This window comes from Monodelphis domestica, chromosome 2 (genome assembly GCF_027887165.1).
Source record: "Monodelphis domestica isolate mMonDom1 chromosome 2, mMonDom1.pri, whole genome shotgun sequence".
Classification (NCBI taxonomy): Eukaryota; Metazoa; Chordata; class Mammalia; order Didelphimorphia; family Didelphidae; genus Monodelphis; species Monodelphis domestica.
This window is the reverse complement of record NC_077228.1, coordinates 442128973-442155887: the sequence shown is the minus strand read 5'-3', so window position 1 is coordinate 442155887 and position 26915 is coordinate 442128973. Positions and strand designations below refer to the sequence as shown.

The following is a 26915-nucleotide window of genomic DNA, read 5'->3' as shown; positions in this document are numbered from 1 at the left end:
CCAATAATTCCCTCGATAGTCTCCATCTGTCTTGCTTTCCAACATGTACCCCAAGTGCTTTTTGTACACAGGGTTTATTAAATCTTTTTATTCCTTCATTTGCATAAAAATGGAATTGCTATTTGGGGAATAAGGGTAATCATCTGCCTCTGGTATTTAACAAAGAGGAAAAGGCTGAAACTTCAGACTTTTTTCCTAAGAAGGAAGGTTTTTTAGAATTAGGGAAATAAAAACAAGTAAAACTAGGGAAGTGGATTTCAACATTCCTAAAGAGAGGTGAATGGATTTCAAGGTCACCTTCAGGTTTTCTTTTCTAGGAGACTGGTATCATACATGGACTACTTTCACAAATACCTAATAGCTAACATTTTATTTGGCATTAACTACTCTCCCAAATGCTAGTGAATACCTCCCCTCTGGCACATTAGTACCAAATATATAACTACAAAAGCTCAGCTCACACATAATTTTACAGACTACCATATAAACTAGGGAGAAAAGACTTTACCTACGAACTTTCCAATTCCCTGTTAGAAGATCTTGCTTAATTTTCTTTTCTTGTTCTTCATTCATATATGGAATCCCATTTTTGAGGAACTAAAGAAAATTTTTAAAAAATGTAGCAGTTATCTAATGCTCCCAGGATCACAAAGCTAAAAGGAGATTTTGGTTTGATAGGTAGGAATGAGAGATGAGAAAAGGCCTTATCTTTTAACCTTATGAACAAGGAGTTTCCTTTTGAGACTGTACTCTCCACCCAACCTTCTGCACCAGCCAAAGTCAAACAAAGGGGAAAAAAAACATACCTTATTATAATCAAAACCGTACTGATTCAAAAACAGAATACTAGAGGCCTGGAAGGAGAACTCTGAATCCATAATTCCAAGTGTGGTAGGGAAGAGGAAGAAGTTATATGAATGGGCTAAATACCTATTTTAAAAAAGAAAGAAAAAATATAAGGGGAACATTTTTTAAAATATCAGATACTTGTGGCCTGCAGTTATCTTTCAGTTTTCTGCATTCAAATGTAATTCATACAAAAATAAAATTAAATAAAAGATCAAATTCAGTGGTCCAGCAGATTATCAAACAGATAATAGGAGTATATATTTACAGAGAGATTTAGGAGGGCAAGAGGTGGCTGTGTTTTAATGTTATCTTTTTTTTCCAATTTTTTTAATCTTCTTAATTTTTTAGCAGGGAATTTCATTGAAACAAAGAACCCTCAATAAGGAAACCTTCTCTACCAATGTAGCTCAGCACTTCCTGTGCAACTTTCAGTTTCCTGGGACATTCAGAGGTTAAATAAAATTGCCCAGGGCCCCAAGGTCAGGACTTAATAGAGGTGGGGCTTGAAACCAGATATTCCTGACTCTGAACCCACTATATCATATTGCCTCTTGCTGCTTTGTTTGCTTATTTTTACAATGACTTTTCCCAGTCCCACCTCCACAAAAAGAGCCCTCTTTATTTATTTATTTGTTTATTTTTAAGCCCTTACCTTACATCTTGGAATCAATACCACTTACTGATTCCAGAGCAAAAGAGAGGTAGGGGCTAGACAATGGGGGTTAAAAGAGCCTTCTTTTATAACAAAAAAGTTCAGTTCATCAAAACAAACCAAAATACAGATCATATCTGAAAGAATGTGCCACATTTTACACCTGCTATACATAAAATATATCTTGCCCATACATATTGAATTTTATTGCAAAAGGTCTTTCTACTTACTTATTTGACTTTCTTCCCATATTTGAAAACATTGACAATCCTAAAAGAATGACAGAGGGTTGGGGAGGAAGACTAAAGTTATATCAAACTGTATTTACATTCTCATTCCCTCAAACCACAAATTCAGTTAACTGGCAAATAATCACAGGATATGAACAAGCAGTTCTCGGATGAAGTAATTAAAACTATCTATAGTCATATGAAAAAAACAAATTAAAACAATGCTGAGCTATCACCTCATACCTATCAGATTGGAAGGGAATGTGGGAAAACTGGGACACTAGTACATTTCTGGTGGAACTGTGAACTGATCTAACTTTTCTGGAGAGCAATATGGAGCCCTGCCGAGAGGACCATAAAACTAATGCATACCCTTTGACCCAGCAATACCACTACTAAGTCTGTGCCCCAAAGTGATAAAAAGTAGGGGGAAAGGGCCTACTTGCACAAAAATATTTTTAGTAGCTCTTTTTGGAGTGGCAAAGAATTGGAAAATGAAGGGATGTCCATCCACTGGGGAATGGTTGAAGAAGCCATAGTATATGGTTGTAATTGAATATTATATTTGTACCATAAGAAATTAAGAACAGGATGAAATCAGAAAAACCTGAAAAGACTTATATGAACTGATGAAAAGTGAAGTGAGCAGAACCAGAACACTGTATACAGTAACAGAAATATACAATGATCAACTGTGAAGGACGAAACTATTATTAGCAAAGTTCCATGATAACCCTAAGGGACTCATGATGAAAAATGCTATCCACAGCCAAAGAAAACCATTAAGAGTCTGACTTTCACTTTATTTCCTTCATAAGTATTTTGGGAGTTTTATGTATTTGATATGCCATGTCATCTTTCATGGCATAAGGAATATGGGAAAATGTATTTCCCCCAATTCAGAGAGAGGGAAAGAATCTGAATTGAAAAAGTCAGATTAACAATTGTCAAAAAGTGTTTCTATATGTAATTGAAAAATGTAAAAGTTAAAATATATAACAAATAGAAAAAATAAAAGGAAATATGCAATTCCTAAATATGATATTGCTATTATAGGAGGCAACCCCTACAGACTATTCCCTACTTACATCTGAGTAGGCACATTATTTAAGTCTTGGAAGACAAAAGTAAGCCTTCTGATAAGGCAAAGAAATGCATATTTCAAGATAAAGGCTTTACAGATAGATGAATGAAAGAGTCAGGTTTTTCTACCTGACTGGTAGGTTGAATGTACCATGTTTAAAAATTAATGCTAGATCAATAGAAGAGCTCAGTTGTACAAAGTTTATAACAGAAGATTCTGCCTCTTGCTAGACACAAAGTCATTTCATCTCTGCCACTGAATATTTTCATTGACTGTCTTTATGACTGGAATTCTCTCCCTCTTTATCTCTGCTTCCTGGTTTACCTGAAGACTCAGCTAAAATTTCACCTTCATTCTTCCTACCTCTTAAAGCTGGTGCCTACTCACAGAGATTACCACCTATCTGTCTTGTATATACTTTGTATTTATGTCTGTATGATGTCCTTCTACTAGATTGCAAGGACCTTGGAGGTAGTAACTATTTTCAGCCTTTTTCTGTATTCCCAGCATTTAAAAGCAGGCACTTAATAAATATTTGTTGGCTTAAGCAAAGTATAAATAAAAAACGTCAAGACTACAGGAAATATATGGTACAATATACATTTTACATGATTAAATTTTAACTTGGTGATAATCTGAAACTGTAGGAATCCTTTATCAAGCTTCAAAATTGATCTTGCTGAAGACACCACCAGTTCCTCTGGCTGAAGATTACAGAGCCCTGATGGGGTTGAGCTGGACACCAGAACCCTCTTCTTACATTTCTCCACTTTCACTCTTTTCACCTCTTTGTAAATAAATCTACTAAAAGTCATTTTGACTTAAACTATACTATTTTTAAAATCAGTGACCACAATATTACTTTAGAACTTTCATATTTAATTCTGGAGGGCAATTTGGAACTATGCCCAAAGGGTGCTAAAAGACTGTCTGCCCTTTGATCCAGCCATAGCACTGCTGGGTTTGTACCCCAAAGAGATAATAAGGAAAAAGACTTGTACAAAAATATTCATAGCTGCGTTCTTTGTGGTGGCAAAAAATTGGAAAAGGAGGGTATGTCCAATTGGGGAATGGCTGAACAAATTGTGGTATCTGTTGGTGATGGAATACTATTGTGCTCAAAGGAATAATAAAGTAGAGGAATTCCATGGGGACTGGAACAACCTCCAGGAAGTGATGCAGAGCGAGAGGAGCAGAACCAGGAGAACATTGTACACAGAAACTGATACACTGTGATACAATCAAATGTAATGAACTTCTCTATTAGTGGCAATGCAGTGATCCTGAACAACTTGGAGGAATCTAGGAGAAAAACCACTATCCATATTCAGAGGAAGAACTGTGGGAAAGAAACACCAAGGAAAAACAATTGTTTGAATACATGGGTCGAAGGGATATGGTTGGGGATGTAGACTCTAAATGAACATCCTAGTGCAAACAACATCATGGAAATAGGTTCTGATCAAGGACACATGTAAAACCCAATGAAATTGTGCGTGGGCTGTGGGAAGGGTGGGTGGAGGGGAGGGAAGGAAATAAAGTGAGTATTGTAACAAAAAAATTAAATAAAATTAAAAAAAATTTTAATTGATCTGAATTAAATATAATTTAAATATTATTTCACATTTATCAAAGGATACCAAGCAACTTGAAAAGATTAACCCCAAAGCAATCAGCAACCTGACACTCAACATGTCCTCCTTTTTACAAGCATATGCCAAAGGAAACTAATGCTTCCAGATACATAAAGTTTGTCTCAAACAAATCAGGGAGGGAACCCTTCTTCTTAGGAATTGTGAATAACATAACATGACACCAAAAAACAAAACCCATCACCAATTCAAGCAAACAATAAATCTATAGGACAAAGCAACTCTGAAATACTCCCAAGTGCACCTAAAGATAAGATAATAGATTTAAAACTAGACCAGTCCATCTTACAGATGTAGTGATTCTTCAGGTCACATAGTAGCAAAACCAAGTCAAAGCCAGTACTTTCTCCACTAAACCTTGATGCCTCCCCCCCCCACCCCCCACCCCCATAGCTTAGAACTACAGGGAATTTAAAGAGACAAGAATGCTGTTATCTTTAACTGATAAACTCACCAATCTGACACACTGTAAACTGCTGAATGCTCCTCCGGGTCTTTAGATACCACTCTGCTGGTGAGTCAAAGAGACTGTTAAAAGACAATAGGTATCTTACAAATACTGATAAAATGTCTCCTAACAACATGCTTGCATTTGCATGCGTTAAGAAAAATAGTAAAAAGTTCACAGTGGTTAAGGGTTCTAGAAGACACAAGTCTCAGTTTTGGCTCCAATATTCATTAAATCTATGACATTGAAATTGTTTGATGTTGCTGAACTTCAGTGTCCATACAGAGAAAACCATTTTTTCACTATATACCTCATATGGTTATGAAGAAACCTTTAGGAACCTTACAAGAAAACTGTAGGAATCTTCCTTTAAGAAAACCTTGTAAACCTCAGAGTACTCTATGACTTTGAGTTGTACTATTAGCACTAATCTAATAAAAAGGCTAGAGAACCACTTTGTAGAAAGAATTCCTATTCAAATATGGATTCAACTTGACTCAGTGAAGAAAATAAACACTTATCTGGTCTTTACTAAGTGCCAGGCACTGTGCTAAGTACTTGATTACAAATATTATTATCTCATTTGATCCTCACAATAACCATTTGAGGTAGGTATTATTATTTTTCCTCTCACAGCTGAGCAAACTGAGGAAATTGAAGTTAAATAACTTGCCCAGAGTCACACAATTAAATGTCTGAGGTCAGATAGGTCAATTAAATGTCTCAGGCCTCCCTGACTTTAGGCCCAGTGCTCGCTCTACCTACTGAACCACCTTCAAGTAAAGACCTAAAGGAGTCTATACATTGTCACCACATATAACTCAACTAAGTCCTACCAGGATTCTAATATATTGTCACCCTGAATAACTTAGGTAAGTCCCCCAGGATGAGAGAAAAGGTTGTTCCCACATTACCTGGTTTGCTGGCCTTTTGGGTAGATGGACCTCAAGCCTGTAAATTCTATGTCCAAACCTACAGGTAAATTTTATAAAAGGAAAGGCAATCCATTTGTGAACATCAGGGTCACATTATTCATCAGTCAGAATTTAGAGAGCAGCCATCCTGTACAATGTTGTAAGACTAATGCAAAAGGATGACTTCATATGTTTAATAGGTATTGTATTTCTTGCTTTCACAATGGTTGGTGGAAGGAAGGAGAGAAGTTGGAACTAAAAATAAAAATTAAATTCATTTTTAAAAAAGACTAAGGCAAGCCAATTAACAACGTATTTCCCAAATTGTCCTGGTTCAGGAAGCATATCCAAATGGATCTGTGATACCATTGATTTGTGTTATTTCCTCTAACAAACCTTGCTCATCCGAGCTAATCCCAGGGCAGGTACAGTCTAATGCAAGATGTCTGTTGCCCAGATTCTGACATATTTGATGTTTGTCTACCAGTATATAGATCTTGGGAAAATAAGATGAATGGGCACTCGGAGCTGAGAATTAGGTAGAGGCCGAGGATCCTGCAAAGCTCAGGCACTGGAAACGCCAGGAAGGAAAGAAAATAGCCAAAGGGAAAGGGAAAGGGAAACTGTATAGGCCTAACACCTCCATCCTCCCCTTCCCCAGGCTCAGGACTCACACTGAGCTGAAACTCCAAGGGGCAATTAAGCTCCTGGTTAAAGACAGACACTTTCCAGCCTTCAGGGAGTTCGAATCTGGCCTCTGCCTCTAACTAACTAGTTGTGGAATCCCAGACATATCGCTTCCCCTGGGTTCATCCCTCAGTTTCCTCACCTGTAAAATGGAAGAGGTGGACAAGCCCATGGGAGCACAGGGAGGAGTCCTGGGGGATAGATGGAGCCCATTCCCCCGCCCCCACCCGTTACCATAGCAGCTGAGCTGCGGCCACTCTCCCCCGGGCTTGCCTAGGGCGGAAGGGTCAAGGCTGGTATTCTAACCCGGGGTTTCGGCCCCTTCCAAATCGGCATCCCCGGCACCCGCCATCTGGCCCATCTGCCTCGACGTCGCGCCACGGCGCCCGCCTCCGCCCTTCCGAGATCCCCGCCCGGCAGAGCCCGCGAAGGAACAGGTGCGCAGAGGGGTTAGCGCAAGGGCTTCTTTACCCAGAAAGTCCGAGGCCAGAATGAGCTCCTCCAGCATTGGCAGCTTCTGCTCAAAGCAGTCGGCGCCCAGCTCCATGGCCGACCACGTGCGCTGTGAGGCCTACCCGGGCCACTTCCTACGGCCCAGCCCCGCGGGCCAGCCCGGAGACCCTCGGCCTCTTAAAGGGGAAGCGCTCCCCCGCGCCTGCCCAAGGGCACACGGGCCCCGGGGCGCGCGGGGGCGGGAGGGGGAGGGGCAAGAGAAGGAGGGGAGGCGGGAAAGGGGAGAAGGAGTGGTAGGGAGAAATGGAAAAAGGGGAAAGGGAAGAAAGGAAAAGAGGGAGGGGGGAAAGAAGTGGAAGGATGGAGGACATGGAGTAGAGGAAGATAGGCCGAAAAGGGAAAGAGGGGGGAGGAATAGGAGCTGTTTCTGTGTGCCGTTTTGTGCGCCCAACCTCCCCCCCCCCCCCCATCCTCAGCTGCAGCCAGTCTGGAAGGACATAGGGTCAGTTCTGATTCCTGGTTCTGTAAACTGTCATCCCTTCCCAAATTCTCTCCAAGACCAGCCGCTTCTCTCTCCCTCCTGCCCTTTATCGGCCGAGTCCAGAGCAGGTACTTCCCCTCTCGTTCTCATCAAGTTTCTCAGGGCTGTCGATGGGCATCTCTTAACAGTGTCCTATAGCTTAGCTTAGGAAGCTAAGTGGTGCAAGAGGGTAGAGCACTAGGCCTGAAATCAGGAGGACCTAAGTTCTACTCTCAATGGGTGGCCCTGGGCAAGTCACTTACCCCTTTGGCCTTAGTTTTCTCATCTGTAAAATGAGCTTGAGAAGGAAATGGCAAACCATTCCAGTGCCTCTGCCAAGAAAACCCCAAATGGGGTCAAAAACAGTCTGACATGACTGAGTGTGGCTCTGCTTATAACACCTTCCTTTCAGTTCTCTCCCAGCTAGAAGCTTTCATGCCTCGTATCCCTTTGCTTTCCATGTCAAGTTTCACAGTAGTTCCTGATTGCTTCCTATTTATCAAATCAAGATGCCTAGCCTATGCCTCAAGACTGTTTTTTTTTTTAACCTTACCTTTCATCTTAGAATCAATACTATGTATTGGCTCCAAGGCAGAAAAGTGGTAAGGACTGGGTAATGGCGGTTAAGTGACTTGCCCAGGGTCACACAGCTGGGAAGTGTCTGAGGCCACATTTGAACCTAGAATCTTCCATCTCTAGGCCTGGCTCTCAATCCACTGAGCCACCCACCCAGCTGCCTGCCCTCAAGACTATTTTAAAGAGGCTCCAGAAATAATTACAAAGAACTGCCTGGGATATTGGGCAAATCAAGATCAAGGATTAAACCAGAATTTTCTACTTATCTGTATGACAACCCAGTAAGGTACAGAACTTCTATAGTCCTGTTTCCTCTTCTAGAAATGAGAGTCTTGAACAAAAGAAGAGGCAGCTTGGGGGGGCAGCTGGGTAGCCCTTACCACTCTTCTGCCTTGCAATTAATACACAGTTCCAAGATGGAAGGTAAGGGTTTAAAAAAAAAAAAAGAAGAGGCAGCTTGGTATAGAACACTGTGCTAGAAATCCAGAAGGACTCAGTTCAAGTGCTTTCTGACCTTATCTGCTCTGTGATCCTGGGAAAGGCTTCCAACATTTGTGCTTCAGTTACTTCATCTGTAAAATAAGTGCCTAATTTCAGTGGTCTTTAAGCTCCCTTTATATCCTCCCATCCTCTGAAAAGGAGAAAAAATCTACTAGAACGTTAGGTTTTTAAAGCCTTTCTTTAGCTAGCCCCATCCTACCTTTCTGGTCTTCCCACATCTTACTACTCTCCATATACTACAGTTAGTGTCTCTGACCTCTTGGCTATTCCTCCTGCCAAACTTTCCATCTCTCAGTTCTAGCCTTTTTTACTGCCTGTTTCTCCATACCAGAAATGCTCTCCATTATTGATTATTAATAGAAAAGTTTTAATAATCACTGTAACAAATGCCTAGGGTTTTGATTTGGATTTATTTTGTACAAACCTTGGTAGAAAAATTTATAAAAGACTGTACACCCTACTGAAACTAGTTCTGCCTCTTGAGGGAGATAAAGAAGATGAATGGAGGCTAATTCAACCTGGTCAAGAGATGGTTTTCCTAGCAATGGGTCTCTCTGGTATAGGTGGGTTATGATTGGAGACTTTCCAGGGGATGTTGTTCAACTCTGTGTTTCTGGAGACATTCTCCCCACCTTTTACATAATGGACCAATCACAGTTTGCATTTAGTTGGCATCAGTGGACCTTATGCAATTAATTTATATAACCATACTGTATAAAAAGTTGCTGAATGTAAAGCATGTCTTTGATCACTGAGGGGCCACTAACTTCTATTATTGGTAATTGCTAGCCTTGTCAAATAAAGAGATTAGACAGACTTTTGTGCCTACATTTCTCTTCATCAAAAAATTTTATCTCAACACTTCTAGCCTCTGTCTCCTGATTTCCTTCAAGTTTGCTAAGATCTCAGCCTCTATAAGTTTTTCCTAGTTCCCCTTAATGAGATTAGCATCCGTTCACCATATTTTGTTACTTTAATTTTTGTTTTCCTGTTGTCAGTTAAGGGCTTGTTTTTCTTTCTTTGTGTCCTTGTACTTAGCAGTGCCTGGCACATAGAAGGTACTTCTTTAATAAATGTTTTTTGACCAACTAGAATCTACTTGGAAGAGAAGGCCACTCCCATTGAGCCTATAACTTAGCAGTAAACCAGCCAGTAACTGGGACAATTCCTTCTCCTTGACTTCCTAAATTAAACCCACAGTCAAAGTTTTATATATATATATATATATGCATATATATATATATATATGTATACATATATATATATATACACATATATATATATATACACACACTTCATATACTTGCTGGGTTGACACCCATGTATTTTATCTTGTCTACAGTTATTTTAAATGGAATCTCTCTATTTCTTGCTATTGGAAAATAGAAATGCTTTGTCCATCTTGTCACCTGCAAAGAGTGATTCTTTTGTTTCTTTGTTGCCTTTTTAAATTCCTTCAATTTCTTTTTCTTCTCTTATTGGTACAGCGAACATCTCTAGTACAATACTTAATAATTGTAGTGATAATGAGAATCCTTGTTTCACCCCGATCTTATTAGGAAAGTTTCTAGCTTATCCTCATTACCAATAATGTTTACTGATGCAAGTTAATAGTGGAAATCAGTATGGGAATGCAGTCCTGCTGGGTCTGGAGTCAGGAAGAGAGGTTCAAATTCCATAGACTTACTTCCCAATTGTGTGACCCTGAGCAAGTCACAGCTTCTCTTAGCTTGTTTCTCAGCTGTAAAATAACTAAAAACACCTACCTCACAGGATTGTTGTGAGAATCAAGTGAGATAATGTATTAAATGTATGTATATATAAGCACTCTGTAATCTTAAAAGTTCTATGTAATCTAATGCCCAGTGGACTTACGAGTCGGCTATGGGGGGTGGGGGGGAGGAAAAGAAAATGATCTATGTCTTTAACGAATAATGCTTGGAAATGATCAAATAAAATATATTAAAAAAAAAAGTTCTATGTAAACATGAAGGAAATTATTATTCTCCAAAGAAGTTAGCAATAACACATTAATGAATCCTCACCATGCAGTTTAGGTGTAGCTAAGAAGTTGAAGGAAGAATTCTGGGCTTCCAGGCAGAAAGACCTGAGTTTGTGACATGAAACTTGCTTTGTAATCCTAGTTAAGTCACTTCTCTGCCTCAGTTTCCTCAAGTATAAAATGGGAATAATAGTACCTCTTTCATAAGGTTGTTGATCAAATGAGATATTTGTAAAGTATTTATCATGCCTGGCACCTAGGAGGCATTTAATAAATGTTTGTTTCTTTCCTTATCTTCTTTCTCCTTCACTAACTTAGGGAATGAATGAGGCAAGTAGACTACTTCCATTTAAACCAAACCATATCCAAATGGAGCAAAGCCACAGTGTGGTAATGATTCCAAGGTACAAAGTCTTGCATTCTTTTCTCCCATATTATCTAATCAACCCTTACATTGTAAGAAAAATCTGATTTTAAGTTGCTCCAACTAGATGAACATGGCTTTGTATATCAGTAGAAGCCCTCATTTTCCTATGCTCCTCCTCCTTCAGAAAATGCCTCTTCTCAGATCAAATACCCACTCTCAAATTGGGATCTCTTCTATAATTGTATTGTTGTTCAGCCCTATCAAACTCATCATGACCCCAATTGGGGTCTTTCTGGCAGATACTGGAGTGCTTTGCATTTTGTTCTCCAGTTCATTTTGTATGTAGATGGGGAAACTGAGGTAAGTAAGGTTAAGTGACTAGCTCAGGGTCACACAGCTACTAAGTGTGAGAGGCTAAATTTGAAACCAGAGTTGGATCTTCCTGATTCCAAGCCCCAAATGCTAGCCACTGTGCCACCTAGTTGTCCAAATTCCTGACCTCTAAAATCTATTCAATCCTTTAAACACCAGACTTTCAATACTCCTGTCCACAGTTGTGTTTTTTTTCTTTGCATGTTTCTACAAAGTATTTTTCATTTGTCTTGTCTCCTTCATACTCGGGAGAAAATACCATACCTACCAAAGTCCTGGTATCAAACCCAGCCTTTAGTAAATAATACTTAAAATGAATATATAATCACTGTGGAAACTATAAAATGCTTTACATAAATCTGCATTTGATGTTTACAAAAATTGAGTCTGGCAGAGTATTATTCTCATATTAAAGATAAGAAACTAGTTAGAAAAAAATATTTAAAATACAGTGAGCCCTCACCTATAGCAGGAGTTATGTTCCAGAAACCCCCAAGATAGGTAAAAATCTGCAAAGTAGGGGCATTATGTTTATATATTTTTTAAACTTTGGAAACTTTAAAATTTTTTATTTATTTAATTATTAATTAATAATATATAATTAATTTAATTTAATCTTTAGAAACCCTTCCTACTCTCCTATAAACCTTTTCCATGCTCTTACTAACCTACAGTCACTGAGCCAATCAGGACCCAGGATACAGAACACAGAGCTGTGGTTGGTTGCCTTCCATTCCATCAGCCAATAGTATGTCACAATAAGTGTAACCCACATACAGAATTAGATATTTTTATATTTTAAAAACCCTCAATATGTAAACCCCAATATTGGGAGGGATGACTGTACTTAGAAGTCTTCTAATATTTTAATCTATGAAGAAGAGCATTTAATTCACCCTTAAAAATCAACCAGATCCCATGCTCGAATGTGCCTGAAAGACAATTAAAATTAGATTAAGGGGGCAGCTGGGTAGCAGCTCAGTGGATTAAGAGCCAGGCCTAGAGATGGGAGGTCCTAGGTTCAAATGTGGCCTCAGACACTTCCCAGCTGTGTGAACCTGGGCAAATGACCTAACCCTCCTAGCCTAGCCCTTCCTTACCACTCTTCTGTCTTGGAACCAATATACAATATTGATTATTGATTCCAAGATGGAAGGTAAGGGTTTTTTACAAATAAAAAAAATTAGATCCAATAGAAAGTTGAATTTAGTTTGAATGAAAATCACACACAAAAATCTAAAAAATGGCACATTTATTATGCTGGCAAAATCTCATAATTCTCAAGTTTTTGTCTCTTGATAAGGGTTTATCAACTGATTTTTTTTAAATTAAAAGTCCAAAAGAAATGAAATTTCTCTTTTATTCATAGATTCTTCGTGGTTCCCGTAGCACCACCCCACCTTCTTTCATGGCATCTTGTAGTCGCTGTATCTGATTTTCAGATAAGGAAAGAGAAAAAGATTCAGTTAGCACCATGTTGAGATTCAAAAAGAAAAAGGATACACAAAGAAAACATCTTCCTACTATTGTCCCAAAAAAGAAAGTAAACAAAATAATGCCAGCATTCAACTTTTCCCACTACAAAGGATAGGGTTATTTTTCAAGGAATATATAATTAGCATCTACTATGTATAAATTGGTCTTGATAATAATATAGGACTAAAATAAGTATGTCAAAAGATTGTTAGTACTGTGGTATATAAAACACAATTTACTATCAAAGTTAAGCCCCCAGTACTGGGGCTGTTACAGAGAAGAGAACTCAATATACAGATCTTCCATCTTATCCAAAAGCAATTCACTTCTATCTAAAAACCTCAAGGCAGAACATGCCGATTCTGAGGATTCTTCCCAAGGTGTGGGATAGAAGGCCATGAAGTTGATTCCTGCCTCCAGGCATCTCTGGGCCAGAACTCTTCCTATATTCTCACAGGCATTGACATTTCGAGTTCTGTAGAGGTGTTTCTTAATAGCCCATTCACGAGTGGATGCAGAAACCACAACATCCCCACTAGAATGCTCAACAAATGCTTCTATGTGGTGCTGGGTCCGATTAACTCGCAACCTAGAAGGAATAGGGAAAAGAAAGATGAGCTAATAAGACATTATGTAGCTACTAAAGATTCCACCAACTACAATTTCATCTCAGATTCCCAAAAATATTTGACCTAAAGGGTTGCTGTACTGTCAAATGACTTGGATTTCTTCTTAGGGAATCACAGTATGATAGATTTAGAGCTGGCAGAATGATTTTTTTTTTTTAAAGAACATCCTCAGTACCGGGATCCAAATAAATTATTTCAATTCAGACAAATCTGTCGTCACAGTCATAGATTTGGAAGAGATCTGAAAGATTATCTTGTCTGACCCCTTTCCTTTTAACAGGTAAGGAAAAAAAGTTGCTCAGGAGACTGACTTGTCATTTGTTTAACAACTAGTATTAAGCTGCTAATAACGGCTCGGGATTACATGATTTTAAATCTTATTTCCAGGCTGATAAATATAAAAGAAGAAATCCTACTTAGGGCTTTGTGTGTTTTCATATTATTACAGCATCGAATGTTGACGGCTGGGGTGTTTCAAGCAAGGGTGCATACGTCCATCTTTACTGCTTGCCCTTAAGCCTACCACCACCCTCGGATTCTTTCAGGTCCCCTAGCCTAGAGGGCTAACTCCGCCTCACCTGTGCCAGTAGGCTCGCGACGGCCACACTGTGGCCCAGCCCCGCTCCTTCCTGGCCAGGGCTAAACGCTCCAGATTGCGGGGGTTTCGGTTGGTGAATTCCGGCGCGATCTTCTCATTTTCCTTCGGGTCCACCTCCGGCGCTGGGGCTGGATTAGGGCTGGTGGTGAGAGGCGCCAACCGAAACCCTGCAGGACCCGGAACAAAGTGGGAGAGGGAGGGTGTAGTAGTTAAAAGACCCGGAGCCAAGTTATACGCGGGTGGCGAGAAAGGCAACTGATGCTGTTCGCCCTCCTCTTCCTTCCCTCAGCCTGCGGAGCCCCGAAGCTGCAGAAGCAAGAATGCAGGACTACGTTCCCATAGCACCCCACTTCCCACCCCACCGGGGACTATAAATTTCCCGATGCTGCGCGAAAAGTTTAAAGCATGAGCCGCGCTGGACACTCCAGAGAGGTTACCTCGGGGTCATTCTGGGGGTCAAGCCCCGGTTCTTACCGGGATTCCTGCATAGAGCCAGCAGATCCCGGCCTCTCGCCCGCAGAACCATCTTGCAGATGACCTATGGGGAAACAGCCTCGGTGATCTGTTCTGTGTTACTCAAAGAAGCAGAAGAGAGGTCCAGGGCGCAGCCATATTGGTTTAGGGCAAAGACTCTTAGGGATGGAGCGCATGCTCGTTGCCCTAAATGAACGCAGGACGTCGGCCGAAATAAAGATGGCCGCTTTCCCCGAGCCAATCAAAAGCGACTTGCAGTTTCTCCTTGACTAATTGTGACCCGGTGCAAAGCTGTCAGTCTCTGTCCTCGGCAACTGTTTAAAGTCCTAGGAATTGATGATAATCAACGCTGTAACAATCACTATCAAAGAGATATTTTACATAAATTGACAAAATAGTAACAGGACTTATCTAAGAAAAACAAAAGATCAAGAATATCAAGTAATATAATTTTTAAAAATAACCGTAGGAACGAAGGGGGAACTAGCACTTTCAAACTTCAAGGAGCAGTATCACATAATTAATTGTTCATGGATGAGCAGGACCAGTATGATTAGAATGACAACTCTACATAAACTAATCTACTTGGTGAATGCCATCCCAATTAAATTACAAAAAAAAAAAACCAACTAAATTCATTTGGAAAAACAAAGATCAAGAATATCAAAAGAATTCAAGAAAAGAGGAAAAGAATTCAAGAAAAGGAAAAAGACAGCCACTGAAAATGCCCAGAATTGGGAGATGCAGTATCTTGTTTGAGTAATGACTAGAAAGCCAATGTTGATAAGTTGAAAGGTAAAGTGATAGTATAAGGTGTAAAAAGACTGGAAAGTAGAAGGGGCAAGTTTACAAAAGGTCTTGACTGCCAAGCAGAAGGTTTTATATTCGATCCTGGAGGTTATAGAGAGCCACTGGACTTTAATGAGTAGGAAGGTGACATGATCGGACCTTTGCTTTAGGATGATCACTTTGGGGAGAGATTCATAAAACCAAATCTATTTGTGATGCTGAACCATTTGATATCACTAAGAATTTTCTTTTCTGTGTCCTCAGTATTTCTATGTCCAGAGGAATTGATGAGAAGGTACCCCCAAAATGCCTATAGCCAGGTTTGCATCCTAATATGGGTTAGACTCCTGGATGATAGCATTCCCAGCTAGATGCAAGCAGGGATGGTGGAGAGAAGAAAAAGAAGAAAAGTAGAACATTGCTATCTCTGAGGTATTTGTTTCAGAATCAAATTGTGGGCTGTCTCCACTGAGATCATATTGAATTTGTTCATTTGTTTTGAAGACACAGAAGGCAGAACTAGAAGCAATGAGTAGAAGTTGTAGAGGTGAAGATTTAGGCTTGACATAAAGAATAAACTTACTAACAATTAGATGTGTCCAAAAGTAGAATGGACTGAGTTGGTAATTAAGGGTTTCTTACTCACTAGAAGTCTTTAAGCAATGTATCCCTTATCAAGCATAAACTAAAAAGGATTCTTGTTTGGCTATACTTAGACTACAGGCCTTCTGAGGTCCCTTCTATTCAAATTAAACTACAGGCATTAACCAAATAGATATATTTGATCTTGTAGGTATCAGAGACTTAGGATAAAACTCCATCATGGAAATATGGCTCCAGGAGAACATATTTTATTTTTAGAACAGTTTAGATAAGGAAGGCAGGGTAGTAGAATCATATTACATATTAAGTAGAATTATTCATGTAAATTTTCAAAAATGAGAGAAGGAAATCATGATGAAGAACATGTAGCTGAAGAACAAAGTTAAAAACAAGCAATATTTGTAATAGATACCAGTATTAGGAGATTTATGGTAATATGGCAGTAACACCAGGAAGCAAGCTAGGGGAAAAATTGGATCTTGCACTCCTCCCCACACACCACTTCCTGTTCCCCTCTCAACCGATTTGAGTGTTCTTCTCAGGAATGGTGAAGTTGAAGATTTATTTTAATAACTCTCACCCTCAAATCTTTGACTATGAGGTTTTTTATTCTTTAAAATAGAGGAGGTAAGGAGAAGGAGAAAGAGAGAGGAAAATAGGTTTCCCTAACTTCCTATAATTTCCTGTTGATTGGAGATTTCACAATGTGTTCAATTCAGGAAATAGTTATTTTTCTCTAAGGGGAGAATCAATGACCAGGAGAATGAGTCTGGCTTCCACCTTATTCCTAACAGTTAGAGAAGAAGTGAGTTTCAAAACAGCTCAAGCTGCCCAACTGCTTCCTTTAAGATTCCATGAAACTATGACTCCATCTTGCTTGATTGGCAGTTCCCAAACTTTCAAGCCTCTTGCTTTTCTGTAGATCCATTTTGTCACTTCCCAAAATCCTCATTAACAATACATGGGTGGTACCTAAAGGTGAATTTATTGGGTCTGTCTGAAGTTATGATAAAAAAAAAAAACAAATCAAACCCTAAGGGAAAAAGCACAGACAAGTACAGGAGATACAGATCAAGAGATTAAAAATCTGATAATATAGATACAAGCTGATATTGGAGGTACATATAAAAGGGGTATAGTTAACAAGTCAAGAGAAAAGTAAAGAACAGAAAATCATATCTAGGAAACTTCTTTGAATGCAGATTAGGTTCAAAGATTGAAATGAAAGGAAAGAAAATTCATAAAAACTTGCATAAACATGATCATAAGTTGATGGAAGAAACAGTTAAACAAAATTTCAATTCCCTGCAACTTAATAACCAAAGAAATGCACAGACTAAGGTTACTATACCAGATATATCTAAATGTAAATAATCTCACAGACACAGATAAAACCCCACTTGGACCAATTAAAAATTCAAAAAGCTATTTGGTACAGATTTCCTTAGAGAAAATAAAAATTTCAAGAATGAGAGAAGGAAAGCATGATGAAGAACATGTAACTGAAGAACAAAGTTAAAAACAAGCAATATTACAGTTTAATATATATATATATATATATATATATATATATATATATATATATATATATATACAATCATCAAATTGTCAATGATTAAGAAATGGAAACAATGGTGGGTTATGGAAAGATTGGTATAGTGTGAATCTTAAATTTTCTCAGACTCTACCTTGGAACATTATCTTAAGGTTATGATTAAGGTTATTCCCCATTTAAACAATGGAGGTACTTGGTCAGGAATGTATTGGGAACTTTAGCATTACTCTACCCATACTTAGGCATACTTTAGGGGAAGATAAAGTTGTAAACTCCTTACTGAACAATGAAAAAGTACTTAACCCATACTTACAGTGAGGCAAAAGCCCTTAAGCTAGGTCTATTTTTAAATCTAATACAAAAGGGTGCTAAGTACCTATGAAGGTCACATTAATCACTAAAAGGTCAGGCAACTTGCAAGGGGAAAGCTTAACAAAGAGGTGTGGAGTACTCAGAAGATATAATCTACCCAGAGAAGGTAAGAACTAAAAACTAAGAATGGGCTGTCCTAGGAAAAAGCGTCTACTATGATTGGTAGACGTGAAAATTTAGGGGAGGTGACACAAGAGAAATTTCTCTTTAAAAGGAGCTGTATGAACCAGTTCAAGGTAGTTCAATTTAATTCAGCTTTGGAAGCTAAATTGGAGGTCAGGAGTCAGAGGAGGCTCTCTGAAGGAGTTGGAGCTTGGAGTAGCTGGGTCTCTGAACACTAGAATTTTGCTTGGAAAGATCTTGTGGTGAGTGATTTAAAACTGAATTAGTTTCTCTCTTAAAGAGAAAAGCCTAGGCCCTAGCCTTTTCCTACTATTTCCTCTTATTTTGTCTCTTTCCCTTTCCTTAATTCCTTCCTTTATATTACTTAAAATCTCCATAAAACCCAGCTGACTTGGGTATTTCATATTTGGGAATTTTTCCCATGGCAACCACTTATTTTTGATATAAAATCAAGACGCTAAAAATTATCTTTACAGTTTGGGCAATTCATAGTCTTGAAACCCATATTTTTCGCAGTCACAATAATCACATCATTGGTAAAGTTGGGAATTGATTCAAATGTTCTAGAAAACACTTTGATATTATGATAGAAAAAGGCACTAAATTATTCATCCTCTGACCAAGAGATGCTACTGTGGGACACATTAGCAAGAAGTTAATGACAGAAACAAAAATCCTATATATTATAAAATATTCACAGCAGCACTTTTTTGTAGAAGCAAAACAAACAAAAAAAAACCTGGAATCAAAATAAGCACTTAACAAATTGTAGCATATCATAGCATCATAGATTCAGATTTTGATCTGAAAGGAGCTTTAAGGTCATTTAATCCAACCTCCTTATTTTACAAATGAGGAAACGGGTTATGTGACTTGCCCAGAGTCACACATGGCATTAAGTTGAGGAGGTAATATTTGAACATAGCTACTCTGACTCCAAATATAGTAATTTTCTCATTGCATCATGTTGGAGTTTTTTCACATTACTTTTCTTTATGCACCTTGTGTTCCATCTAAACTAGTCTAATTGCTATTTTTTAAAAAGATATTTTAACAATTACATATCAAAACAATTTTCCAAATAAGTTCTCTTAAGTTATAAGATCCAAATTGTTTCCCTGAAGATGGTAAGCAATTTGATTTGGGTTATACATATATTATTATGCAAAACATTTCCATATTGTTCATTGTTGAAATATAATACTTATATAAAACCAAACCCCCAAAATAAAAACAAATAAACTATAGTGAAAAATAGTATGCTTTGATCTGTATTCCAACTCCAACAGTTCTTTCTTTAGAGGTAGATAGCATTCTTTATCTTAAGTCTCTCATAATTGTCCTGCATCTTTGTATTGTGAGAGTAGCTAAGTCTTTCACAGTTGATCACCCCATAATATTGTTCTTACTGTATACAATATTCCTCTGGTTCTGCTCATTTCACTCTACATCAGTTCATGAAGATCTTTCCAGCTCTTTCTGAAGTCAGCCTGTTCATCATTTTTAAGAGCATCACCAACATGTACCACAATTTGTTCAGCCATTCCCCAATTGATGGACATCCCCTTCAATTTCCAATTCTTTGCCAGCACTAAAAGAGCAGTTATAAATGTGTTTGTACAAGTAGATCCTTTGCCCTTTTTTCTGATGTTTTTGGGATACAGACCAAGTGATGGTATTACTGGATCAAAGGGTATACATAGTTTTATAGTCTTTTGGGCATAGTTCCAAATTGTCCTTCAAAATAGCTGAATCAGTTCACAACATTACCAACAATGAATTAGTGTCCCAATTTTGCCAAATCCCCTCCAACATTTATCACTGTCATATTGACCAATCTCATAAGTGTGAGGTAGTACCTTAGAGCTGTTGCATTTCTTAATAAAGAGTGCCTTAGAACATATTTATATTATTATTGATATCTTTGATTTCTTCATCTAAAAACTGTTTGTTCATATCCTTTGACTATTTTCAATTGGGGAATGGCCTATATTCTTATACTCATTGCATTGTATAATGGAATATTATTGTGCCTTATGAAATGATAAATATAGAAAATTCAAGGAAACTTGAGAAGACATACTAAATGATGCAAAGAAAAAGTAGAGCCAAGAGAACAAAATATACAGTGCAATTATGTAAAACAGAATAAGAAATCTGTTATTTAGTATCATAACAGCATAAAAGATGGATGGAGAATAAGGCTTTGGAAAATGCAACAAGAAATCCTATTAAGAATTATCAATTTGGAGGCCAGGTAAGAGGTGATAAGGATAACCTAGCAATACCACTATTAAATCTGTTTCCCAAGGTGATCAGGGAAAAAGAGAAAGAACAAATTTGTTCTAAATTATTTATAGCACTTCTCTTTATGATGGCAAAGAGTTGAAAACTGAGGGGATGTTCATCAACTGGGGAATAGATGAGTAAGTTGTGGTATATAACTGTGACGGAACACTACTGCATTGCTAGAAATGACAAGCAAAGAGGCAGCTAGGTAGCACAGTAAATAAAACTCCAGGCCTGGAATAGGAAAGACTTGAGTTCAAATGTGACCCTGGACAAATCACTTAATCCTGATTGCCTAGCTCTTGCTGCTCTTCCTTAAAATTGATACTAAGACAGAAAATAAGGGTTTTTTTTTTTTTTAATGTGTAAGCATATTGAGAAATGACAAACAGGATACTTTCAGAAAAATCTGGAAAGATTTACTGATGTGAAATGAGCAGAATCAGGAGAACATTATATAAATATCCTTTCCCCAATGCGGTTTTCATATACTGTGGATTGGTGGATTGGAATTTGGGGAGAGTTTTGCAGAAGCTGCAGACTGCATGCAAAGGTGAGCAGACAACATAGAAAAAGTTTAAAAACTATATGGCCTATGGCAAAATACTTAACCCAGGTTTTATAACAAAATACTAATACCCTGTTTACTTGGGAAAAACACAGAACTACTAAAGTAGTCAGAAAAACCAAATCTTTAATCAGGAAAGGGATAGGTCCAATGATGGACCATTATACAGAGTCCAGCATCAGAAACTACACAGGGCCTACACGCTGGGTACTGTGAACATAACCCTGGGAGAATGCACTGAGCTAGATGAGTTCTCTGATGAACAATAGAAATTGGGAAACTTCTATATCATTTGGGGAACTAAGGATAGGGAAGTATGATTGATTGACATTACCATAAGGAAATGAGAAGCCCAAGGCAGGATTATCAGGAAGAAGCTGATGCTTTATAATGGGTACAAAAGGGAAGGGTCCAGCCTAGAGCTGGGCTTCCTGGGAGAAGACTTTGATACAATGGGAGAAACTACTAGGACAAAAGGGTAACTTAACATTTTATTTAGATGTACTAGTTCTATCCAACTAGGACCATTAAGTGCCTTAAGGCCTATATATTCAATCTGAAATGGCTGTCTGAAACTTCCCTTGGGGTGAATTCTCAAGGAAACAGGAGCAGAATTGGGGTCTCTAGATTTCAAGTTAACAACCCCATAAAAGAAAAAGAAATAATTCAGATTTCTCTGGTACAAAGGGAGGGCCCAAAAATTTTAAATGGGTCTTCCAAATAGAGAGGGTGTCCTACCCCTAACCCCTGTGATGTGGAAGGGATACCTGTATACCTGTACACAGTAATACTATAGGATGATTAATTGTGAATGATTTAGCTATTCCAAATAATATAATCACTCAAATCAACTCAAAAGGACCTACCAAGGAAGATGCTAGGATAAATGTAAATATATATTGTATAGTTCCACATATATATCTATATCAAATGTTGGCCTCTTAATTTGGAGTTAAAAGGGAAGGAAGGAGACAACTCAAAATGTAACAAAAAATAAGTTTTAAAAAATGCATGTGTTTTTTTAAAAAATGGGTGATGCAGGTCTTATGTAGAGTGGTGGTCATGTGAGTAAAGAGAAGGGAACAGATATTAGAAATTTGGAAAAGAATCATTTAAGATTTGGTATGACCATTCTGTGAGGTGAAAAAGAGTTGTAAATGAAGATGACTGGGGAGGATGGTAAAACCTTCCATAGAAATAGAGGTCAGAAGAGGAAGGAGTCTTGGGGTGTGTGATGATTAAAATAGTGGGAGTCATAAATTGTGACAGATAAAAGAGTAGTTGGCTTAAATTGTGACTGCAGAAAATATGGTTTCAAAACAGTGTCTTGTTTTAAATCAAATATAAGGTGGTTACCAGGGAAAAATTCCCAAATATTAAATATACCCAAGTCAGCTGGGTTTTATAGAGATTTTAATTAATACAAATGAGGAATTAATGAAAGAGAGAGAGAGAGAGAGAGAAAGGAAATAATGAGAAAAAGGGCTAGACCAGCCTAGGCCAGCATGAGCCAGCCTAGGCTGAAAACCCTAAGAGAGAGATCAGTCAGTCTTTTATCCACTCACCACAAGATTTGTCCTAGCAAGATTCTAGTGTTCAGAGAGACACCAGCTGCCTCCTCCAATTCAGCTTTTCCCAGCTGAATCTCTCGAGACCTCCTTTTTTACCTCCTTTTAAAGGGAATTTTCTCCTATGTCACCTCCTTTAAGTTCTCACATCTACCAATCACAGTAGACGTTTTCCCAAAGGACAGACCATTCTTAATTCACACCTGAGTAGACTTAAACTTTTGATTAAGTTCACACCTGAAAAAAAACTCTGAGTAAGTTCTCACCTCTTTGCTCCTTGTAAATTCACAACCTTTATAGGTACTTAGCACCCTTTTGTATTAGATCTAAAAATAGGCACAGCTTAAGAACTTTTGCCTTACTATAAGTATGGGTTTAAGTATTTTTCATTGTTCAGCAAGGAGTTTCTTCCCCTAAAGCATGCTTAAGTAGGGGTGGAGTAGAGGTCTCACATTCCTGATCTAAGTTCCTTCATTGTTTAAAATGGGGGATGGTCTTAACCAAATCTTATGAAGTAGGGTCTGAGAATTTTTTAGATTCACAGGTGGGTGGGAAACAATGATTTCTGTTTCAGAAATGTTGAGTTTTGAGAAGCTTATGAAAATGGTCAATTCAAAATATTCATTAGACAGCTAGCGATAAAAGACAAGAATTCAGCAGACTATGACTGGACTGTATGACTTTTTAAAAATAAGCTCTTGACATCTTTTGGTTTTGTATCACTTAAATTTCCCATTATATTTTTCCTTTCCCTTCCCAGTGTACCATCCCTTATAACAAGGAATAAAAAATTTTTTTTCAACAAAACTAATCAACATAAAAAAAATCTAACTGAAAAAGTCTGATATGTATGTGTGGTTCTATACATAGTTCCTTAATTCTATAAAGAAAATGAGTATTTTCTCATATCTCTTCTTTGGGGCCAGGTTTGATCATTATAATATCACAATGTTTGGTTTCAACTGTTGTTTTGTTCTTTCCATTTACAATGTCATATACATTCTTTTCCTGATTCTGCTTACTTGGCTCCTCATCACTTCATAAAATCATAAACAAATTACATGAATATAATACCATGGAAAATGGTGTTATATTCATGTAACTTGCTTAGACATTCTCCAATCAATGAACATTTACTTTCTTTTAAGTTCTTTGCTGTTACCTAAAGTACTACTATAAACATTTTGAGACCCTTTATAAAATTATTATTAAAACACTAGCCTCTTTGGTTCTCCTCTTACCTAACTGGGCTTCTCCTTCTCAATTTCCTTTGCTGAATCTTCACCTAAACTTAACTCATTAATTTTGGGTGTCCCCAGGTGATTTTATCAGCTCCTATGCATTCAATGATCATTTCTATGTTGGTAATTTTCACATCTGCTTATACTACTCTAGCCTCTTTCCTGACCTCTAATTTTGAATCAAATGATTTATAGTATGTCTCTAACTGGTTGTATAGACAACACATGTACAAAATTTAATTCATAATTTTTTTCTCTCTCTCTCCTTTTCCTAATTTCCTTATCACTGCTGAGGGCACCACAATTCTCCCAGTCACCCAGGGGATAACTCCTCATCTCACATTCTCAAGAATACTCACTCTCACTCACTCTCCATGTCCAATCTATTTACAGAGACAGTTGAATTTACCTTCACAATATTTATCATATGTACAACTTCTTCTCTCCTGTGACATTGCCAACACCCTAGTGTGGGCCCTAATCTTCTCACGAGTGAACTATTGTAATAGTCTGATAGTTGGTCCCCTTGTCACAAGTCTATCTCTACTTAATCCATCTTCCACTCAGCTACCAGTGGTCTTTTTTTTTTTTAACCCTTACTTTGCATCTTAGAATCAATACTGTATATTGGCTCCAAGGCAGAAGAGTGGTAAGGGCTAGGCAATGGGGGTTAAGTGACTTGCCCAGGGTCACACAGCTGGGAAGTGTCTGAGGCCACTTTTGAACCTAGGACCTCCCCTCTCTAGGCCTGGCTCTCAATCCACTGAGCAGTGGTCTTCTTAAAGTACAGGCCTGACCATGTCACCTCCCTACTCAATATAGTTCAATGATTCCTTTCACCTGCAGAATCAAATATCAAATCTTCTACTTGGCTTTTGTATGAGAAGAGACATTCCACATGGAGGAGAGAACAGACTCTGACAGAAATTTAGCTAAAGGGAAAGTGGGGAGAGGAACAAGAAGAAAAAACTAAGAGTTCCAGGAGAAAATCAGAAGCTTGAGGATTCAACAGGCAACTTTACTTCTAGCTGAGAGCCAGAGGAGGAGGGTGGATTCCCTAGGCTGGGAATAAGCCTATTTCTTGGGAGATCTACTGTCCCTTCTGAACCCCTGAATACCTCTAATCAAACTCTCCATGACAGCAGTCTAAAGTCCTCAGTGGGATTGTGGATTGGGACTTTTGAAGGGAGCCATCCACAGGTCCCTTCCAAGGATTTCTCTGTCTCTCCCTTACCTGTCCCCCGTCTCTCATATTCAAGTTTTAGTTAGCTTAAGAGTAGGGACTAAAAGGCAATTGGCAAGAAAGAGGGATCAAGGCTGAGGAGCCTTGAACCCCTAGACTTTGAAGGGCCAACCTGCTAGAGGGGACAATATGTAGGGCTTCCCTGTTTACCTACTTTCTTACTTGATATCCTTGCCACCCCTTCCCTACTTGAATCCCAATAAATTACCTGATATTTAAGATTTAGATCTGGGCCAGTCTCTAAATAACATAGTTAAGGGGACTTAAGATTTGGGGAAGGTCACACCTCTCCCCAAATGGGGATTGACTTCTAGATCCCAGGGATTCAAGATTGCCTTACCCAAAGAACTGACATCTTTCCTTGGCAGTTGAATAGTCCTAACATCCTGAAAGGAACTGACAATTAATGTCCCTGAGGGAAGCAGAGGCATAAGAAATTATCCTGCCTCTCAAGGATAGATTGGACCTCAGGAGCCCTGGGCTCCTCTGAGAAAGGCATCTTGCCATCTCACTGAGGCCTCTTTGTCTTCCATCTCCTAGAAAACATTCTCAGGGGAGACATATTCCCATTTCAAGGAGACAGAACTTGGCTTATCTACCGTCTGAAGGAAGGGAGGAGGAGGATCTCTTCACTCTCTCAACCCCATTCCCTCTTTCTCCCCATCATCACCATCTCTTTCCCAAATCCGTACATTACACTTCCAAAGTCCTTTGTAACCTTGTCCCTTTTACTTTTCCAATATTGACTTCCTAGCCATTCTTCAAAGAAGATACTGTATTTTCCAGCTCTGCACATTTTCACTGACTGTCTTTTTTCATTTCTGTTTCCTGGTTTCCCTGACTTCAAGTCTTGGCTAAAATCCTACCTTACTCAGTGTAAGGATGATATTAGAAAATAAGTATTTTTTATTAGTTTAGAGATACAAAGTAGAGTGTCTGGCTTGAGAAGCAATTGGAGTTTGAAGCAGAGCTTTAATTTTTTTCCAATCAGGGAGGCTTGACTACTCCCCCTTAATTCTAGTGCCTTCTCTCTGTTGACTGTCTTCCATTTATCCTGTAGCTTATTTATACATAATTCTTTGCATGCTATCTTCCTCATTAGATTGGGAGCTCCTTGAGAGCTCATTTTTTTTTACTTTCTTTGTATCTAGCTCTTAGCACTGTGTCTTCTACACAGTAGGCACTCCATAAATAGTTATTGACTTGATTTGCCATATGCCTAGCAGTAGGATTCCTGGCCATTTTAGTCATTTTTAAAGTATGATTCCAGAGGCCTAGGTGACTTCTGAGGTCCATCCCTGCTTCAGAACTATATTGTAATCTTAAAATTATCTAAAAGATGGGTCAGATTGATTATCATTGGCATGATTAGGGAAGGCTTTGTGGAAGAGGTGGCATTTGACATTAGCTCTTTTAAGGGTGAGGACACCTTGGTAAACTATATACATGCCTATTGCCATCCTAGTAGTACACTTTCCTTTAATTCAAGTATAAGAAATAAATGGGAGACCCAAAGCCCTTAGTTCTCTGGAAGATCTCAGTGACATACCCCCTAAGTCAATAAGCCTGTACTGAATGCATGTTATATACCAGACATTGTGCTGAGAGCTGGGGGGTCAAAGAAAAAATAGTCCCTCAAGGAGCTCACCTTCTAGGGGGCATAACACAAGAGTAACTTGTATAGTTACATTGCAAGCTGTAACTCTGGTAACTATTGCACAATTACATTGCAAGATACTCTTCAGGTTCCTTCAAAGGCAGAGCTCTAGCAATTGTTGAGAAGTCTTATAAAGTTTTCCTATGGAGGGGCTGAGTCTTAAGGGAAGCCAAGACCTAAAGAAAGCCAATGAAAATGCAGGGAGATAATGATGTGGAAGAGGAGGCCTATGGGCAGGAAGGGAAATCAAGTGTCCTAAGGCTGGAGGGTCAGGAAAGGGTCCATAAAGTACCACCTTTTTCTGCCTAACCCCCCAGGGTTTGGGAGCAGCCAAACCACGATTTTGGACCTACTGAAGAGTTGAACCTAACTCCTCCAAATCCAGTGGTCTTTCCACAGCACCAAGGACTGGAATATTATTAA

At 38.5% G+C, this 26915-nt stretch overlaps 2 protein-coding genes across 8 annotated transcripts in view; both read right to left on the bottom strand.

Annotated features, from left to right (window-relative positions):
- PNLDC1 (PARN like ribonuclease domain containing exonuclease 1) overlaps positions 1 to 7198 on the bottom strand; it is a 29191-nt gene extending 21993 nt beyond the window's left edge. For 3 of the 4 annotated variants that reach the window (XM_016428997.2, XM_007484852.3, XM_007484853.3), the window contains exons 1-6: positions 6988 to 7198; positions 5830 to 5887; positions 4922 to 4995; positions 1732 to 1771; positions 807 to 930; positions 509 to 597 (exon numbers count right to left, since the gene is read on the bottom strand). In XM_016428997.2, the coding sequence (XP_016284483.1) occupies positions 509 to 597; positions 807 to 930; positions 1732 to 1771; positions 4922 to 4995; positions 5830 to 5887; positions 6988 to 7063 (461 nt within the window). In that variant the 5' untranslated portion in view covers positions 7064 to 7198. Of the gene's footprint in view, positions 1 to 508; positions 598 to 806; positions 931 to 1731; positions 1772 to 4756; positions 4833 to 4921; positions 4996 to 5829; positions 5888 to 6987 lie in introns of those variants that run through there. The other variant, XM_056819011.1, reaches the window with a different exon arrangement.
- A 5344-nt stretch (positions 7199 to 12542) lies between these two features.
- Positions 12543 to 14805, bottom strand: MRPL18 (mitochondrial ribosomal protein L18). 4 transcript variants are annotated; one of them, XM_001381420.4, is made up of 4 exons: positions 14485 to 14805; positions 13991 to 14177; positions 13141 to 13372; positions 12543 to 12738 (listed from the first exon to the last, which is right to left on the bottom strand). In XM_001381420.4, the coding sequence occupies exons 1-4, from the start codon at positions 14534 to 14536 to the stop codon at positions 12667 to 12669; spliced, it is 543 nt and encodes a 180-aa protein (XP_001381457.1). In that variant the 5' UTR covers positions 14537 to 14805; the 3' UTR covers positions 12543 to 12666. The 4 variants fall into 4 exon arrangements, with proteins under 4 accessions (XP_001381457.1, XP_016284482.1, XP_007484913.1 ...); XM_016428996.2 differs by having other exon boundaries at positions 13290 to 13372; positions 14485 to 14796; XM_007484851.3 differs by having other exon boundaries at positions 13124 to 13372; positions 14485 to 14771.
- Between the last annotated feature and the right edge of the window lie 12110 nt (positions 14806 to 26915).